Source organism: Pteronotus mesoamericanus, unplaced genomic scaffold (genome assembly GCF_021234165.1).
Source record: "Pteronotus mesoamericanus isolate MK-2021 breed Mesoamerican mustached bat unplaced genomic scaffold, CSHL_Meso_final contig_301, whole genome shotgun sequence".
Taxonomy (NCBI): Eukaryota; Metazoa; Chordata; class Mammalia; order Chiroptera; family Mormoopidae; genus Pteronotus; species Pteronotus mesoamericanus.
Window position 1 is genome coordinate 429807 of NW_026555129.1, and position 20868 is coordinate 450674.

The window sequence follows — 20868 nt, forward strand, 5'->3', positions numbered from 1 at the left end:
GAAAACAGCCAGCTGCGAAAAGCGGTAGGGTTGTTCTCTGCCAGAGACAGGTGGCTGGAGACGCAAAGAACAGTTTAAAGGGCCAACGCATAGATTTTTATTTGCAGCCACTTACCCTGATCTCTGGCAAAGATGGGGCAGAGAGGGCTAGAGATGCCTGAGGAGAGACTGAGCTTTGGGGAGGGACTGAGAGAGTAGCCAGTGATATCACGGTACTGACTCATCCCCCATGCAGCAGTCGCTATCTTGCTCAGGTAGAGACCACTCCCCCTGAGCAACACCAGCATCAAAGGACCCAGTGGCCCCGCCCCCAGGTGGGATTCCACCCTGCCTTGTGCTGTCTAAGCTGCCTGCTGAGTGCAGAGTGGCAGCCACAGACAGTAGATCCCTGACTAAAAGGGGCACAGAGAGGTCTAGCAACACTGGAGGAAAGAGGGATGGAGGCTTTGGGGAGAGAATGGAGAGAGTAGCTGGTGGGATCCCAGTGCAGACTCCTTCCCCATACCACAGCAGCAAGACTGGACCCAATAACCCTGTCCCCAGGAAGGACTCGACCCTGCCCTGAGCTGTCTAAGGCGGCCTGCTGAGTGCAGAGTGAATAGATTAACAGGTGAAGAAGACAGCCACAGACCATAGATTCCTGGAAGTCTCGAACAAATTATCTAAGGTCAGACAGGGTCAACACTCTGACATCATCAGAGGACGATCCAGAAAGTAAAAACAGTGATCTCCAACCATAGAAGTTCACACCACAAGGTCAGAAGATCAAAACAGATCAACTTAAGAATCAGAAGCAAAAGAAAAGAGTCTCACAAATAATGAGAAGACAAAGATATATGCCCCACTCAAAGGGAGAGGAGCAATCCCCAGAAAGAGAACTAAATGAAATAGAGGCAAGTAAACTATCGGATATTGAGTTCCAAACAACGGTTCTAAGGAAGCTCAACAAGCTCAGTGAGTTCAGAGAGAATTACAAAAAACTACAGGAAAACTATGAGGAACTTCCTGCAAACTGTATCAAAATGAAAAAGGCATAGAAACTATCAAAAAGGGACAGGAGGAAATGAAGAACACAATTTCTGAATTGAAGAACACGGTAGAAAGAATCAAAAGCTGGCTTGATGAAGCTGAGGACTGAATCAGTGAGCTGGAGGACAAGGTAGAAAAAGCTCCCAGAAAGAGCAATAAAATGAAAAAACACTAAAAAAGAATGAAGAGGCATTTAGGGCAATGAAGGACAACCTTAAATGTAATAATATCTGTATAATAAAGATACCAGAAGGAGAAGAGGAGGAGGAAAGGCTAGAGAACCTGTTTGAAAAAGTAATGATGGAAAACTTCCCCTATGGGAGAGAAAAAGTCACTCAGGTCCAGGAAGCACAGAGGGTCCCATTCAAGAGGAACCCAATGAGGCCCACTCCAAGACACATCATCATTAAAATGGCAAATATCAAAGACAAACAGAGAATCCTAAAGCAAGCAAGGCAGAAAGAGGTAGTAACATATAAGGGAGCACCAATATGGCTAGCAGCTAACTTCTCAACAGAAACACTGCAAGCCAGATGGGAATGGCAAGAAATATTCCAAGTTATGAAAAGCAAAGGCTTGCTCCAAGACTGCTCTACCCAGTAAGGCTCTCAATTAAAATGGAAGATGAATTAAGGAGTTTCCCAGATAAAAGAAGGCTAAAAGAGTACACCTCCACCAAATCAGCACAGCAAAATATGCTAAAGGTACTGCTTTACGAAAATGATTAAAGAGTCTGTTAATACCCAGTTCCTTTCACAGTTGCCAATACTTGAAATTACCAATATTTTTAATACTCATTAATCTGATTGTGACAATGATGTTATTTTAATTGTTCCTTTACTATTTGTTGAAATTAAACCTTTTTATTATATTTCTTGCCTGTTTCTATTATTTTTAAAAAAAGCTTTAAATGACTTTTTGGTATTCTTTATCCATTTATTGATTAAAGGTTTGTAGAACTTTTTTCCCTAAAAAAAATAAAATAAACTTATTAACCATGTTTTAGATGTGTTGCAAATACTTTTCTATTCTATTCCTTGTCCTTTAACTTTTTAATATGTATATTACTATATAGTTAAACATTAATGTAGTCATAATGTCAATATTTACTTTATAACTCCTGAGTTTGAATATTTTACTTCAGGTTATGAAAAATATTAGTTCTTTTTTCTTCTAAAACTCCTTAGATTTTACATATTTATTTTTAACTCACTTGCATATTTCTTGTAAAATGTGTGAAATAGGGCTCTATATTTGTTTTAATTCAAGTAATAGTGGTCCATGCACCTTATTTGTTGAATAAGCCTTATTTTACCCATGGATTTGAAATATCAACTTAATCATATATTACATTGTTAGATATATACATTTGTCTCTAGAATGCTCATTATATTTCATTGATCTACTTGATTTTGTCTGTGCTGATGTCATGGTTTAATTGCTGAGACTTCATAATGGTTTTAAGTTTTTTTATTTTGTCATTTGATATCTAAAAAATAATAAAATTAATCTGCATTTAAGAGAGAGAGAGAGAGAGATGGAACTCCTACCTTTTGCGACAACATTGATGGAGCTGGAGAATATTAAGCTAAGTGAAATAAGCCAGTTGATGAAAGTCAAATACTATAAGATCTCACCTATAAATGGAATCTATTCAACAAAATAAACTAATGAACAAAATAAACCACACACAGAAACATGGAGCAGACTATAAGTGACCAGAGGGGATGGGGAAAGAGGACAATGGTGGAAAGAATGGGAAGGGACTAGACAAAGAACATGTATGAATGACCCATGGACGTGGGCAACAGAGTGGGAATTGACTGTGGGAGTGGGGGGTAGGGGTGGGGTGGGTGGAGGGGGTAAAGGGGTAAAAATTGGGACAACTATAATAGAATGAACATGATTTATAAATAAAAAAATTTAAAAAATTACCAGAACTGCCAGAAAAATCAATCTGTATGAAGTCCAACAATAAAGGAGTTAAAAAAGAAACATTCATCCAGACCAGTAGGAAGGGCGGAGATGGCTAGTTGAGGAGGAGAGGAGGCACAGCAAGGCAGCAGCTAGAGGACTAGGTGGTCCCACATTTGTGTGCTGATAAACCAGGAAGAACACTTGGGGAGAAGGACAGACCATGCAACCCAGTGTTCCAGTGAGGGAAAAGAAAGCCTCGAAACCTCTGGCTGTAAAAATCTGTGGAAGGTTGTGGGAGCAGAATGAAGTCCCAGCCTCACAGACGGGTTCGTTGGAGAGACCCACAAGGTGTTAGAATGTACACAAACCCACCCACCTGGGAATCAGCACTAGATGGGCCCAATTTGCTTGTGGGAAATGGTGGGAAATGACTGAAAGCCAGCTGAGAGCCAAGCAAGCAGCACTGTTCCCTCTCTGACTCCTCCCCAACACACAACGTCACAATGCAGAGACATGAGTTGTCCTGCTCTGGCAAATACCTAAGGTCCGCCCATTCCAATGTACCAGGTGTGCCGAGACAAAGAAATAGGGCCCAAATGAAAGAACAGATCAAAGCTCCAAAAACAGAACTAAATGATGAACAGATAGTTAACTTATCAGATGCACAGTTCAAAACATTGGTAATCTGGATGCTCACTGAATTGGTTGAGTATGGTTGCAAATGGAAGAAAAAGTGAAGGCTATGCAAAGTAAAACAAAGAAAAATAGACAAGGAACCAACAGTAAAGGAAGGGAAACCAGGACTCAAATAAATGATTTGGAGCAGAAGGAAGAGATAAACATTCAACCAGAACACAATGAAGAAACAAGAATTCAAAACAATGAGGCTTCGGAACCTCTGGAACAATTTTAAACATTCCAACATCCAAATCATAGGGGTGCCAGAAGGGGAAGAGGAAAAGCAAGAAATTGAAAATTTATTTGAAAAAAGAATGAAGGAGAACTTCCCCAATCTGGCTAAGGAAATAGACTTCCAGGAGATCCAGGAAGCTCAGAGAGTCCCAAAGAAGTTGGACCCAAGGAAGCACACCAAGGCATGTCATAATTACATTACCCAAGATTAAAGATAAGGAGAGAATCTTAAAAACAGCAAGAACAAAAGACACAGTTACCTACAAAGGAGTTCCCATAAGACTATCAGTGGATTTCTCAAGAGAAACCTTGCAGGCAAGAAGGGGCTAGCACGAAATTCAGTCATGAAAGGCAAGGACCTACATCCAAGATTACCCAGCAAAGCTCTCATTTACAATAGAAGGGTAGATAAACTGCTTCCCAGGTAAGGTCAAGTTAAAGGAGTTCATCATCACGAAGCCCTTATTATATGAAATGTCAAAGGGACTTATCTAAGAAAAAGAAGATGATCAAAAACTATGAACAACAAAATGACAACAGACTCACAACTATCAACAACTGTACCTAAAAACAAAAACAAAAACTAACTAAGCAAACAACTAGAACACAAACAGAATCACAGAAATGGAGATCAGAGGGGAGGAGAAGGGGAGAGAATGGGGGAAAAGGTACAGGGAATAAGAAGCATAAATAGTAGGTATAATGTAGACAGGGGGAGGTTAAGAATAATATAGGAAATGAAGAAGCCAAAGAACTCATGTATGGCCCATGGACATGAACTAAGGGGTGGGGGGAATGCTGGTGGGAGGAGGGTGCAGGGTGGAAGGGAATAAAGGGGAGAAAAAAATGGGACAACTGTAATAGCATAATCAATTTTATTTATATATAAATGAACAGAGCCCATTAAACAGGGAATACCCCAAAGTGGCTATGTTTATAGTTAATCTAAAGAGCTGAATCAGAAAACCATTATCCCATTATTGGGAATATATTTCTCAAGCTGTCTCTCAGGATTCTTTGAAACCTTAATGCATCTTTCAAAATAAAGTTGAGCCCTGGCTGGTGTGGCTCAGTGGATTGAGTGCCAGTCTGTGAACCAAAGGGTCGCTTGTTCAATTCCTGATCAGGGCACACCCCTGGGTTTGTGGGCTGGATCCCCAGTAGGGGATGCTCAAGAGGCAACCACTCATTGATATTTCTCTCCCTCTCTCCCTCCCTTCCCCTCTCTAAAATTAAAGAAATAAAATCTTTAAAAAATTTTTTTTAAAAGTTGATACAGATTGGTTCTAGGAACAAGGGATACATTAGAGAACAAAGAAGATAACAAGCACCAACAGTTAAAAGCCAGCCTTATAGTGGAAGAAACTCCTAGAAGTGCTAAAGTTCAGGCACTTATCAGAACATATTCAACATGAATGGGCCCCAAAGAATTGTATGAACTGATTGATCAATTCTTACCCTACTCCAGGCACACTTCTGAGCAACTTACATTATATTAAGGACTTTATTCTCAGAACAGTAGAGAGAGAGAAGATGGCGGAGGAGTGAATGGGAGTCACGCTGACCTCCTCCCAAGATCAAACTGGAATTGTGACTAAATAGTGGAGTAATCACCTGGAAAACAATGGAACGATAGTGGGAGAGGAGCCTTGGCGCTGCGGACAGTGGATTCGACTCTCACACATCCCAATGGGTGAGAAGTGCGGTGGAGGCTTGAGAGGGTGGGCTGGGTGCCCACGGACACTGGCACCAGAGGGACATTGAAATGGCCAGTTAGCTTCCCCTGAGAAGAACAGGGTCTGAATCATAAACAGGGACCCCTAAACTACAGCAGCTAAAACCAAGAAAATACAGACAAAACGCAACCCCGAAAAACTTAGGGTGTTCTCTGCCAGAGACAGGTGGCTGGGGATGCAAAGAGACATTTAAAGGGCCAACACAAAAATTGCAGTGGCAGCCACCGTCCTTGATCTCTCGGCAGAGGTGGCAGCAGGGTGGGCTGGTGCCTGGGAAAAGACTGGTGAGGAAAACTTTGTGAAGAGAACTGACACGGCGGCCCGGCCGGTGCAGCCCGGGTGATAACGCACCTCCCACTCTGCAGCTACCATCTCATTCAGGCATAAGGGAATCAATTAATCTGCCTTTTGTGTGCTCCGCACACAGCTTGTACACGAGTGAGCTGTGGGGCTGAGTGCAGACTGGCTGGGAGAGCCTTGAGGAGAGACTGGAGACAGAGGCGTTGTGGAAAGAACGGGAGGAGGAACCGGGGAGTCCCGGCTCCTTCTCCTTGCCGTAGTCTCCATTGCGCAGGAAGAAGCCACACCTGCAAAGAGCCAAAAGCCAAAAAGCACACATAGACACCCCAAAAACACAGAGTGCAGGCGCGCGCACTTGTGCCGAGACACCGGCGAGGGTTGGCGAACGTGTGTGACCCGCGTGGGCTGTCGAACGCGTGCACCGCCCAGCAAGGCCTCTGACAGATTGGCACCTATACGGCCTGTGAGGGAGTGCACAGAGAGGCAAGGGCAGGCGTAAACTGACCCACCCGCCCGGGATTGCGGAGCAGCCCACAAAATTAGTAGAGCTGCCCAGAATCCCTGGAGGAGAGACCAGAGACAGGATAAACCAGAGAGTCCTGGAACTGACATCCTCCCATTTCCGTAGTCCCCATTTGGCGAGGGCAAGCATTGCACCCAAAGAGCCAAAAGCGGGGAAAACACACAATAGAAGTCCCTAAACTGACCAGTGCCGGGGAGCTTGCCAGCCAGGGGAGCCAGATGAGTACGCGAGGTCGCGATTAAGCCCCCTGGTCTGGGGCAAGCACATGCGAGCCCAGGCAGGCGGGGGATCCTGCCCCGCCGGGAGCGCGCTCAAGGAGCCCGTGTGAGACTGCAGAGAGATCCCAAAAAATAGCCCAGCCCTGACCAAAGGGAACAGAGCTGCCCCAAGCAGGAGTCAGACAGAAGACTCCTGGAAGGCTCAAACAAACAACCCAAGGTTGTATAGGGTCAACAACTGACATCATCAGAGGCAGGCCCAGAAAGAAAAGAAAAGGACAAAAATACTTAACAGACTCTCACAAAAATGGGAAGAAAAAGAAGTTCCCCCCAAATGAGTGGAAAAGGAGACTCCCCACAGAGAGAGCTAAATGAAATAGAGGCAAGGGAACTATCAGATATGGAATTCAAAACAATGGTTCTAAGGAAGCTCAATGAACTCAGCCAGCTCAAAGAGAACTATGAGAAACTGCAGAGAAACTATCAGGGACTTATAGCAAACTATATCAGCCTGGAAAGGACATAGAAACTATCAAGAAGACATAAGAGGATATGAAGAATACCATTCCTGAATTGAAGAACACAGTAGAAGGAATCCAAAGCAGGCTGGATGAAGCTGAGGATCGAATCAGTGAGATGGAGGACAAGGTAGAAAGAAGCTCCCAGAAAGAACAAGAAATGGAAAAACGACTCAAAAAGAATGAAGAGGCATTTAGGGAAATGCAGGACAACCTGAAACGCAATAATATCCATATAATAGAGATAGCAGAAGTAGAAGAAGAGGAGCAAGGAATAGAGAACCTCCTCGAAAAAGTAATGATGGAAAATTTCCCTAATTTGAGGAGAGAAAGGCTCTCATGGATCCAGGAGGCACAGAGGACCCCACTCAAGAGGGACTCAAAGAGGTCCACTCCAAGACACATCATCATTAAAATGGCAAATGTCAAAGACAAAGAGAGAATCCTCCAGGCAGCAAGGGAGAAGGAGAAAGTCACATACAAGGGAGCCCTGATACACCTAGGAGCTGACTTCTCAACAGAAACACTACAGCCAGAAGCGAATGGCAACAAATATTCCAAGCCATGAAAAGCAAGGGCCTATAGCCAAGGCTGCTCTACCCAGCTAGGCTCTCCATTAAAATAAAAGGGGAAATGCGGAGTTTCCCAGACAAGAGAAGACTAAAAGAATACATCTCTACCAAACCAGCACACCAGGATATGCTAAGGGGACTGGTTTAAGCAGATGAAGGAAAAGAATGAAAGAATGAAAGAGAGAGGAAGACAGGTACAAAGAGAAAAGATGAGTAAGTTTCTAACAGTAATATCTCTCAATGTGAATGGACTAAATGCCCCAATCAAAAGACACAGGGTAGCTGAATGGATAAGAAAACATGACCCACACATATGCTGCCTACAAGAGACCCACCTCAGAGCAAGAGACCTACACAGATTGAAAGGAAAGGGATGGAAAATAATATTCCAAGCAAATGGACATGAGAAAAAGACCGGGGTTGCCATACTTGTATCAGACAAAGTAGATTTCAAAACAAAGGCCATGAAGAGGGACCCAGAGGGGAACTTTATCATACTTAAAGGAAGAATCTATCAAGAAGACATCAACATTGTAAACTCATATGCTCCCAATATAGGAGCCCCCAAGTTTATAAGGAAATTGTGGGATGACTTCAAAAAAGATATAGACAGCAACACACTGATAGTAGGGGATTTCAACACCCCACTGTCAAAAATGGACCGATCTTCCAAACAAAACATTAATAAACATATCGTGGGGCTGAATGACACACTGAATCAAAGAGACTTAACTGACATATATAGAACCTTACATCCCAAAGAAGAAAAATACACATTCTTTTCAAATGCTCATGGCAGTTTTTCAAAGATAGACCACATGATAGGACACAAAGCAAACCTCAGCAAATTCAGGAAAATTGAAATAATACCAAACTTTTTCTCAGACCACAAGGCCTTGAAACTCGAAATCAACCTCAAAGAGAAACTTCACAAACTTGCAAACTCATGGAGACTGAACAGTACACTATTAAACAATGAATGGGTCAATAATGAGATAAGAGAAGAAATCAAAAAATTTCTGGAAACAAATGAAAATGAACAGACAACTGTCCAAAACCTATGGGACACAGCAAAGGCGGTCCTGAGAGGGAAGTTCATAGCAATACAGGCTTACCTAAAAAAGATAGAAACATTTCAAATAAAAGACCTACCACTACAACTTCAAGAACTGGAGAAACAACAACAAATAAACCCCAGAGCAAGGAGAAGGAAGGAAATAGTCAAGATTAGAGCAGAACTGAATGACATAGAGACAAAAAGAACAATTCAGAGGATCAACCAATCCAGAAGCCGGTTCTTTGAAAAGATAAATAAAATTGACAAGCCTTTAAGCAGACTCATCAAGAAAAAAAGGGAGAGGACCCAAATTAATAATATCAGAAATGAAAGAGGAGAAATAACAACTGATACCACAGAAATACAAATGATCATCAGAAACTACTGTGAACAATTATATGCCAAGAAATTTGAAAATCTTGATGAAATGGACAAATTTTTAGAAAAGTATAATCTTCCAACACTGAAGGAGGAAGAAACAGAAAGCTTGAACAGACCGATAACAGCTGGGGAAATTGAAGCAGTAATCAAGAAACTCCCAGCACACAAAAGCCCAGGGCCAGACGGTTTCCCAGGAGAATTTTACAAAACATTTAAGGAAGAGCTAACCCCTGTCCTTCTCAGACTACTCCAAAAAATCCAAGAGGAGGGAAGACTCCCAGACTCCTTCTATGAGGCCAGCATCACCCTGATCCCAAAACCAGATAAAGACCCTACACAGAAAGAAAACTACAGGCCAATTTCGCTGATGAACATAGATGCTAAAATCCTCAACAAAATATTGGCAAACTGCATCCAGCAATACATTCAAAAGATTATCCAGCACGATCAAGTGGGATTCATCCCAGGGATGCAGGGATGGTTCAATATACGCAAATCAGTAAACGTGATACATCACATAAATAAAAGACAAGACAAAAACCACATGATCATCTCGATAGATGCAGAAAAAGCATTTGATAAGGTACAGCACCCATTTATGATCAAAACACTCAGCAAAATGGGAATCAATGGGGCATTCCTCAACGGAATAAAGGCCATATATGAAAAACCTACAGCCAATATCATACTCAACGGGCAAAAACTGAAAGCTTTCCCACTAAGATCGGGAACACGCCAAGGATGTCCGCTCTCACCGCTTCTTTTCGACATCGTATTGGAAGTCCTAGCCACAGCCGTCAGACAAGAGAAAGAGATAAAAGGCATCCAAATAGGAAAGGAGGAAGTAAAACTATCATTGTTTGCAGATGACATGATAGTGTACATATAGAACCCTGTAGACTCTATCAAAAAACTCCTCAACCTAATAAGTGAATTTGGCAAAACAGCAGGATACAAAGTCAACGTTCAGAAATCAAAGGCATTTTGCTGGTTTTGTACACCAGCAATGCAATAGAAGAAGAAGAAATCAGGAAAAAATATTCCATTCGATATAGCAAGAAGAAAAATAAAGTACCTAGGCATAAATTTAACCAAAGACGTAAAAGACCTGTATGCAGAAAACTAAAGAAATTAAGGAAGACACAAATAATTGGAAGCATATACCGTGCTCATGGATTGGAAGAATTAATATCTTCAAAATGTCCATACTACCCAAAGCAATTTATAGATTCAACGCAACCCCTATTAAGATACCAATGACGTATTTCACAGAAATAGAACAGACATTTCAAAAATTTATATGGAACCATAAACGACCCCGAATAGCCGCAGCAATTTTGAGAAAGAAACACAAAGTAGGAGGGATCACAATACCGGACATCAAACTCTACTACAAAGCCACTATACTCAAAACAATCTGGTACTGGCACAAGAACAGACCCATAGACCAGTGGAACAGAATAGAAAGCCCAGAAATAAGCCCAGGTCCCTACGGGCATCTAATATTTGACAAAGGGGGCAGAAGCATAAAATGGAGCAATAATAGCCTCTTCAACAAATGGTTTTGGGAGAGCTGGATGGCTACATGCAAAAAATTGAAATTGGATCATCAGCTGACACCATACACAAAAATAAACTCAAGATGGATAAAAGACTTAAATATAAGTCGCAACACCATCAAAGTCCTAGAGGAGAACATTGTCAGGAAACTCTCAGATATCCCACGCAGCAATTTTTTCACTGATATGTGTCCTAAAGCAAGGGACCTAAAGGAAAGAATAAACAAGTGGGACCTCATCAAAATAAGAAGCTTCTGCACGGCAAAAGAAAACATCAGCAAAATGAAAAGGGAGCCAACCCTATGGGAAATTATATTCGCTAATGATACATCAGATAGAGGTTTGATCTCCAAGATATATAAAGAACTCACTCGACTCCACTCCAAGACCACAAACGATCCAATCGAAAAATGGGCAAAGGACCTGGGCAGACGCTTTTCCAAGGAGGAGATACAGAGGGCCCAGAGGCATTTGAAAGGATGCTCAGCATCGCTAGCCATCAGAGAAATGCAGACCAAAACCACCATGAGGTACCACCTCACACCGGTCAGAATGGCCATCATAAACAGATCCACAAACAACAGGTGCTGGCGAGGCTGTGGAGAAAAGGGAACCCTAGTCCGCTGTTGGTGGGAATGCAGACTGGTGCAGCCACTGTGCAAAGCAGTGTGGAATTTCCTCAAAAAGCTGAAAATGGAACTGCCTTTTGATCCAGTGATTCCCCTGCTGGGACTACCCTAAGAACAGCAAAACGCCAATACAAAAGAACCTATGCACCCCAATGTTCATAGCAGCCCAATTTACAATAGCCAAGTGTTGGACGCGACCTAGATGCCCATCAGTAGATGATTGGATCAAAAGGTAATGGTACATATACACAACAGAATACTACACAGCAGAAAGAAAGAAAGAACTACTAAACTTCGCAACAGCATGGCTGGAACTGGAGAGCATTATGCTAAGCGAAAGAAGCCAGGTGGCGAAAGACAAATACCATATGATCTCACCTATAAGCGGAACCTAACCAACAATACAAAGATGCAAGGAAAATAAGACCAGCAACACTGAAAGGAAAAGAAACGAACAGAGACAAGAGGGAAGGAGGGGGGGATGGGAAAAGGAAGGGAAGGGGAAAGTCAAGGAACATATAGCAAGGACTCATGGACAAAATCAAAGGGGAAGAGCTGAGGGAGGGAAGGAGGGAGGGGGCAAGGGAAAGTGATCGGGGGTTGGCAGAGACAAATGTATTTGAAAAAATAAATTAAAATGAAATTTAAAAAATTTAAAAAAATAAATAATAAATAAATAAATAAATAAGGAAAAAATTTAAAAAAAGTTAATACATAACTACATACATAAAATTACTCCATTTCAGTCCTAGAATTCACTTCATGAGGAGCATCCTCCAGCCTGCAGAGAAGTAGAAGGATGGAGCAAGACTGGGTTGGATGTGAGTGGCTGTGTTTTTTGTGTCCTCTACTGTTTTCTAACATTTACAGGCTGGTGTCTCTCCCTGTAAAACCATTACACTCCACCCCCTTCACCCCATGGCTGACTGAAGTTCATCTGTCAAAACTCAGCCCAGAGGTCACCTCCTTCATGAATGTTTCCTGACCACTCCAAGCTGATTTTGGTGCCCGCTTTGTGTTCCCTTGTATCCACGGTATACTTACTCTTACCACACCTTATTGGTCTTATGTATACGATGTGCCTCTTACTAGACTATGGGGAACTCCAGCCTGCAAAGTCCGCAGATTCGCCATGGATGGAAGAATCATTCCAGACATTTTGCCTGTCAAGGAAAGAGGAAGGTGATTCCCCCTAGTGGGGAATGCCCCAAGCCCCTGTGCTCAATGGCTTTTATTGAGAGTGTTACCAGCGGGAAATAGGTAGCAGGAATATATAGGTAATCTAATTACTTCAGTATCTTTTTTTTTATTTTGAAAGTATGTTTATTAAAACTGGAGACAGTGAAACTAAAAAATGGCTTAAGGTAGAAAAAGCAACAGGACAGAGTCTAAGCAATTTTCTTTGGCTCCCTAGAAACAGTATAAGAAAGAAGCGAGCCAAGGTGGGGCTGCTTTTAGGTCACAATAAAATCAGAGAATAAAGGGGCTTCAGAGACGGTTTCAGGGGGTAAGACTGAGATGAGCTACCACTGCCTGCTGCTCCCCTGTTTGCAAGTCTCATGGGGAACCTTAAAGTTTAGGGAAAAAAAATAAAAAGTTCATGCCCAATCACAAGACACTATCTTTTTTAACCAAGGACACTTGAGAAAAATGGTTTATACTGCTCCTCCTTAACTAGAGAATAGATAGCTTAAATCACCATAGTTGGGGAGATAGAGACTCAATTAAATGTCTTTTATGTTAGGCCAACCCAGGAATGGAAAAAGTTGGGGAAACAAATAACAAAAGCCTAATTAGAGCCACACAGACCCAAGATACATCAGTATCTTAAGTTTACAGAGAATAGGTGATGTTTGAAAAAGACAAATGGCAGGAACACACCGAATTGCTCTGGTCTGAGATGAATAAACGTAATGGTGCCAAATGGCTTTTGGGTCAGGGTCAGGGAATTATGTAAATTTCCTTTCCAGCGTGAGCTGGTTATCTGGTGTAAGATAAACAGAGTTTGAGGGAGAAACAAAGCATGCTCCAAGGAGTGTAATTTACTTTTAGGCCTGATTTCCCCTGGGGGCCCTCAGAGTTATTATCGCGTCCTGCCTATGGACTGCTTTACCAGCTTTCTGGCCAAGACTTATGGAGCTTCTCCCAGGCCCCAGCTTGCAGACTACAGTCCCCAATACCACTCAAAACAGCTCCCTACACTAGACTTCCTCAAGGACAGCTAAAATAGTCTGTCTACTATTTTGGATCCCAAATGGTGGAATTGAATCCCAACTCCACCATTTCCTAGCTCTGTGACACAGCAAGCTGTTTAAATTCAGTAGAATGGGGATAAATATTTCTGTTTTATTGGGTTGTTTTGTTGATTAAAATTTCTAAAATACTTACACAATGCCTGGGACATACATGCTCAATGAGCTATAGTAATAATAAAATATAAATAATAATTATAATTACCATTAATTATATCTGTATTCCCAATATCTAACATAAATTCCAGTATGCAGCAGGCACTCAGTAAATTGGTATTAGACAGAACTGTGACTGATATATTAACTGTGATTAATTTGGAACTCTGCTGTCCAGTACATAACCACCAGCTAGCTACAAGTGGCTATTTTTTTAAAATTTTTTCTTAATTTTATTTTAATACAAGTGGCTATTGAGCACTTAAAATGAGTCTAGTCCAAGCTGAGATGTGCTGTAAGTATAAATACATACCAGATGTTTAAGACTTAGTATGGAAAACAAAGTGAAATGATCTCTTAAGTAATGTTTTTATATTGGTTATATGTTGAAATGATATTTTGGATCTCTAAGGTTAATTAAAATATATTCTTAAAAATAATGTCACTAGCTTGTTTTCACTTTTTAAAATGAGACTGCAAGGAAATTTAAAATTATATATATGGCTACATTATATTTCTATTAGAAAGCATTGATTTAGAATGTTTTTCACCCACCATGAGAATTGCAGATCTTCACATAACCTCATTTATGCTCAAACTTTACATGAGCTTTTTAGTAGAGAGAATTCATTTAGAATCAAAAGTCTATCAAATTGGTTTGTAAGAGATTTCCCAAGCATGGTTAACAAGCTAAAGCATAGAAAAGTAGAAAGGGAACTAAAGCTTTGTGGGGGTTTTCCAGGTTCGCTGTGATCCTGAGATTCAAGAATTGCGTCAGTGGCAGAATAAACTGCGCGAGGACAAGCACATTCGTGAACGAGTCAAAATTTTCTGGGCCAAACAAGAACAGAAAGGTTGGTTGTTTGATTTGATTCAGGGCTTCATCTCTAGAAATTCTGACTGGATATTTTGGGGATGGGCCACAGGGATCCATGTTAATAATGTTAAGGTTCCCCAGGTCTAATGGTCTGCCAGAGTGGAGACCCTGATGAGATTCTAGGTCCCCAGTTGTTTTGTGTTTTTAAAATTGTGGGATCCTCAAGACCTGCATGTCCTGAGCTCTGGGAAGCTCATACATTTGTTATTTATTTGACTGTTACTTGTCTTCCCCATTAGAGTGTAAGCTCTATGAGGACAAAGGCCTGTTTCTAGTTCAGTGCCTGACACAGAGCCTGGCACAGAGCAGGCAGTCTATACATATTTGGTGGATGGGTCCCTAGTCTTCACTTTACAGATAAAGAAATAAAGGCCCAGGAAGGTCAAGGGGCTTGCCTGAGATCACACAGCCAGTGGATGGCCCAGGACCGGGGCCTAGGTTCTCTCTTTCTCTGTTCGGTGTTCTAACACATACTCATGGAGAAACACAGAGACAAGACACTCTCCTGGGTTCTTCCCTCAGACCCAAACCCCAGGCATCACCTGAATGTTGCATGTTGCTTGTCAAATTTCTTATAGCCTAGACTTCAGGTTCTTGTTATTTTTATTTGTATTGACCAAAATCCCTAGGTAGGATTAGGGGACAACCTGTTGCCACCAGTGTCCCTTCAAGTGTCACCTAGCTGAATCATTTGTTAAGCTCATGCACTACAGAATTAATTCCTTTTCATTTTGTTTTTATTTATTGTTTTATTCATTTACTAAATTAATTGGGGTGATATTTCCTGCTTTAAAACTTACAAATCAGGAGATTTAGAACACAAATACCCCCAAACAAGATAACACCTTAATTAGACCCCACAGACCTCTGAAATAATTTGAAAATGAATGGTAAACATATGACAGTCCTTTAGATTTGAAAAAAAAAAAGCAGTGACTACATCAAATTAAAAATCTTCTGCTCAGCTAAACAAAATATCAGCATAAAAAAAGGGAACTGACTGTGCGGGAAAATATATTTGCCAATGATACCTCAGACAAGGGCTTGATGTCCAAAATATATAAAGAACCCAGGGGACAATCAATATGGCAGAGGAGTGAGTGGAAGTCACACTGACCTCCTCCCAGGATCAACCAGGAATTACAACTAAACTGTGGAGAAATCACCTGGGATAAACAACTGAAAAGTAGTGAGAGGGGCCTTAGAACCTTGGACAGACAGAAGAATCAGCTTTAGCACAAGCTAACTGGTAAGGAGTGCAGTAGAGACTCAAGAAAGTGGGCAGGGCGCCTATGGGCAGCAGCACCAGAAGGACATTGAAACATTCAGTTGGATCCCCCTGAGAATAACGAGAACTAAACCATAAATGGGGATCTCCAGCCTATAGCACCAGAGCCCAAAAAGTACACAGATAAGAGCCAACTGCGAAAAGCAGCAGGGTTGCTCGCTCCCAGAGACAGGCAGCTGGAGACGCAAAGAGCCATTTAAAGAGCCAACGCATAAATTTTTATTTGCAGCCATGTACCCTGAGCTTCGGCAAAGGCAGGGGCAGAGTGGGTTAGAGCTGCCTAAGGAGAGCCTGGGGAAGGAGGCTTTGGGGAGAGAACTGAGAGAATAGCCAGCGGGATCCTGGTGCTGACTCCTCCCTATTCCACAGCAACCATCTGGCTCAGGCAGACAACTCCCTTTGAGTGGCAGCAGCATGAGAGAATAAAAAAATCCTAACCCCAGGAGGGACTCTGCCCCACCCTGTGGTATCCCTAAACCAGCCTGCTGAGTTCAGAGTAACTAGATTAAAAGCTGAAGGAGACAGTCACAGACAGTAGACTCGTGGAAATCTCAAACAGACTGCCTAAGGTCAGACAGGGATGACATCTGACATCATCAGAGGCAGATCCAGAAAATAAAAACAGCGATCTCCTACCATAGAAGTTTACACCACAAAGTCAGGATATCAAGACAGATCAACTTAAGAGGGAAAAGCAAAAAAGAAGGGTCTCACAAAAAATGGGAGGACAAAGAAACACCCCCCAATCAAAGGGAAAGGAGGAATTCCCAGAAAACTAAATGAAATAGAGGCAAGTAAACTATCAGATATTGAGTTCCAAACAATGGTTCTAAGGAAGCTCAACGAGCTCAGTGAGTTCAGAAAGAATTACAAAAAACTACAGGAAAACTATGAGGAACTTCCTGCAAACTGTATCAAAATGAAAAAGGACATAGAAACTATCAATAAGAGACAAGAGGAAATGAAGAATACAATTTCTGAATTGAAGAACACAGTAGAAGGAATCAAAAACAGGCTAGATGAAGCTGAGGACTGAATGAGTAAGCTGGAAGACAAGGTAGAAAAAAGCTCCCAGAAAGACCAATAAAATGAAAAAACACTAAAAAAGAATGAAGAGGCATTTAGGGAAGTGAAGGATAACCTGAAATGTAATTATATCCATATAATAGGGATAAGAGAAGAAGAGGATGAGGAAGGGATAGAGAACCTGTTTGAAAAAGTAATGGTGGAAAACTTCCCTAATTGGAGGAGAGAAAAAGTCACACAAGTCCAGGAAGCACACAGGTTCCCATTCAAAAGGAACCCAAAGAGGGTCACTCCAAGACACATCATCATTAAAATGGCAAATATAAAAGACAAACAGAGAATCCTAAAGGCAGCAAGGGAGAAAGAGATAGTAACATATTAAAGGAGCCCCAATACGACTGGCAGCTGACTTCTCAACAGAAACACTGCAAGCCAGACGGGAATGGCAAGAAATATTCCAAGTCATGAAAAGCAAAGGTCTGCAACAGAAACTGCTCTACCCAGCAAGGCTCTCAATTAAAATGGAAGGTGAAATAAGGAGTTTCCCGGACAAAAGAAGGCTATGAAGGTATTCTTCATTTTTTCTTCTTGATAGTTTCTATATCCTTTTCCAGGTTGATATAATTTGCAGTAAGTTCCTGATAGTTTCCCTGTAGATTCTCATAGTTCTCTTTGAGCTCTCTGAGCTCATTGAGCTTCCTTAGAACCATTGTTTTGAATTCATATCTGATAGTTCACTTGCCTCTATTTTATTTAGCTCTCTCTGTGGGGATTCCTCCTTTCCCCTCATTGGGGGGGTATTTCTTTTCCTTCCCATTATTTGTGAGAGTCTTTTTATTTATTTGTTTGTTTGTTTTTGCCTCACCTTCAATTGATCAGACTTGATTTCCTGAGTTTGTGAATTAAACTTCTAGGATAGTAGGCCTGTCTTTTTATTTATTTATTTATTTATTCATTCATTCATTCATTCATTCATTTTTTTCCTGTTTCTGCCTCTGATGATGTCAGTTGTTGACCCTGTCTCACCGTAGGCTGTTTGTTTGAGCCTTCCAGGAATCTACTGTCTGTGTCTGTCTCCTGCAATTGTTAATCTAGTTACTCTGCCCTCCAACGTCAGGCTTAGGCACCACTGGGCGGGGCAGTGCCTCCTGAGGGCGGGGCTATCATGTCCTTACAGTCTGCTGTCACTCAGGGGTGTGGTCTACCTGAGCAAGATGGAGACCATGGAGTGGGGAAGGAGTCAGCACTGGGATCCACCCCCACCCCCAGCTACTCCCTTAGTTCTCTCCCCAATGCCTCTGCCTCCAGTCTCTCCTCAAGAGTCTCTAGGCAGCTCTGTGTCCCCTTTAGCCCAGGCTCTACTATCTCTGCAGGCAGCTCTGCACTCAGCATCAAGGCCCATATGCACTCCTGTCCAGGCTGGACTGCTCCGAGGGCAGGGTTATTATTTCCTTTCCCACTGCTGCCTTTGGGGCATGGACTGCCTGCACAAACGGGGTACAAAGGAATGGGGAAGGAGTCGGCTCTGGGGATCTCCGGCTACTCCTCCAGTTGTTTTCCCAATGTCTCCATCTCCAGTTTCTCCTCAAGGGTCTCTAGGCAGCTGTGTCCCCTTTGGCCAGGGATCCACTAATTCTGCCAGCGCGCTGCACTCAGCAGCCCTGCCCTGGCAGGGGCGCAAAGTCCTGGGTGGATTAAGGCCAGCTATTGTGTGCTTTCCCGCTGCTGCCTCTTGGGGGCATGGCCTGCCTGTGCAAATTGGAGATTATGGAATGGGGAAGGGTCAGCTCCAGGCATTCCCGGCTACTCTTCCAGTTCTTTCCCCAACGCCTTCGTTTACAGTCTTTCCTCAAGGGTCTCTAGGCAGCTGTGTGTGCCCTTGGCCAGGGATCCTCTGTTTCTCCTGGCTGCGCTGCATTCAACACCCCACCCCATGCCATGCATGCACAAGTTCTGGGCAGAATGCAGAGAGGCAGGATTATTGATTTCCTTATGCCTGAGTGAGATGGTAGCTGCAGAGTGGGAGGTGAGTTGTCACTGGGGCTCTGTTTGCCACTGTCTCAGATGTCTTAACAAAGCTTTCCTCACCAATCTCTCCTCAGGCATCCACCCACTCTGCTCCCACCTCTACCCAGCAATCAGGGAAGGCGGCTGCCACTGCAAAGTTTTGCTTTGGCCCTTTAAATATCTCTGCATCTCCAGCCACCTGTCTCTGGCAGACAGCGTTGCTAAGCTTTTTGCAGTTGCATTTTTGTCTGTGTGCTTTCCTGGTTTCAGATGCTGTTGTCTAGGGGTCCCTGCCTATGATTCAGACCCTGTTCTTCTCAGGGGGATGCAACTGGCCTTTTTTATGTCACCACGGGCACCAGCCCACCCTCTTGAGCCTCCACCACACTTCTGACCTGTTAGGATGTGCGAAAGTCGATTCCACTGGAGTCTGTCTGAGGCTCCAAGGATTCTCTCACTTTCTTGTTCCATTGTTTTCCAGGTGATTTCTCCACATTTTAGTCACAATTCCAGTTTGGTCTTGGGAGGTGGTCGGCGTGATTCCACTCACTCCTCTGCCATCTTCCCTCTATCCCTATCTTTTATTTTTTTAATATGATGTACTATGTTTATGATTTGCGAATATTGAACCATCTTTGTAGCCCTGGGAAGAATCCCACTTGATCATGGTGGATGGTCTTCTTAATGTATTGCTGGATGTGGTTTGCCAATATTTTGTTGAGAATTTTAGCATCTATGTTCATGAGCGATATTGGCCTGTAGTTTTTGTTCTTGGTTGTGCTGTTATCTGGTTTTGGGATTAGGATGATCCTTGCTTCATAAAAATAAATTGGGAATCTTTACACATCTTGGACTTTTAGGAATAGTCTGAGAAGGATAGAGTTTAGCTCTTCCTTAAATGTTTTTAAAAATTCTCCTGTGAAACTATCCGGTCCAGGGCTTTTGTGTGTCGGGAGTTTTTTGTTTACTGCTTCCATTTCACCAGTTGTTATCAGTCTGTTCACGCTTTATGTTTCTTCTTCCTTTAGTGTTGGAAGGTTATAGTTTTCTAGAAATTTGTCCATTTCATTGAGGTTTTCAAGTTTCTTGGCATATAATTGCTCATAGTAATTTCTTATTATCCTTTGTAGTTCTGTGGTATCAGTTGTTATTTCTCCTCTTTCATTTCTGATATTACTTAAGATCCTCGCCTGTTTTTTAATTGATGAGTCTGCTTAAAGACTTGTTGATTTTGTTTATCTTTTCAAAGAACTAGCTGCTGGATTGGCTGATCCTTTGAATTATTCTTTTAGTCTCTATGTCATTCGGTTCTGCTCTGATCTTAATTGTTTCCTTCCTTCTATTGGCTCTGGACTTTGTTTGTTGTTGTTTCTCCAGTTGTTGAAGCTGGAGGGTTAGATTGTTCATTGGAAACGTTTCTTTCTTAGGTAGGCCTGTATTACTCTGACCTTCCCTCTCAGGACTGCCTTGACTGTGTCCCGTAGGTTCTGGACTGTTGTGTGTTCCTTTTCATTTGTTTCCAGAAACTTTTTGATTTCCTCTTTGATGTCATTATTGACCCATTCATTGTTTAATAATGTGCTATTCAGTCTCCATGAGTTTGAATGTTTTTGTGGTTTTTTTTTTTGGTGTATAACATTTTATTTTTATATGTTATAAATATGCCTTAGAGTATTTCAAATTATACAAAGAATATTCTGATGAAACTCTTCTTTAAAAATTATATACGTTTATGTTGTTACTGGAATAAACTAAAAATGAGGAAGTCTATGATTTTTTTTGTCTTTTTCTAATTTATTTTTTAATTGTTGCTTAGTACAGCTGTCTCCATTTTCCCGCCACCACTTTCCCCCGCCCCACCCACCTCCCATCCTCAATCCTTTCCCACTCTGGCTTTGTCCATGGGTCCTT

At 42.1% G+C, this 20868-nt stretch overlaps 1 protein-coding gene across 1 annotated transcript in view; it reads left to right on the plus strand.

Moving 5' to 3' along the window:
* The window catches only part of IQCK (IQ motif containing K), a 158533-nt gene that overhangs the window by 112703 nt on the left and 24962 nt on the right, over positions 1 to 20868 (plus strand). The window contains exon 8 of the mRNA XM_054575482.1: positions 14502 to 14613. Within this exon, the coding sequence (XP_054431457.1) occupies positions 14502 to 14613 (112 nt within the window). The remainder of the gene's footprint in view (positions 1 to 14501; positions 14614 to 20868) is intronic.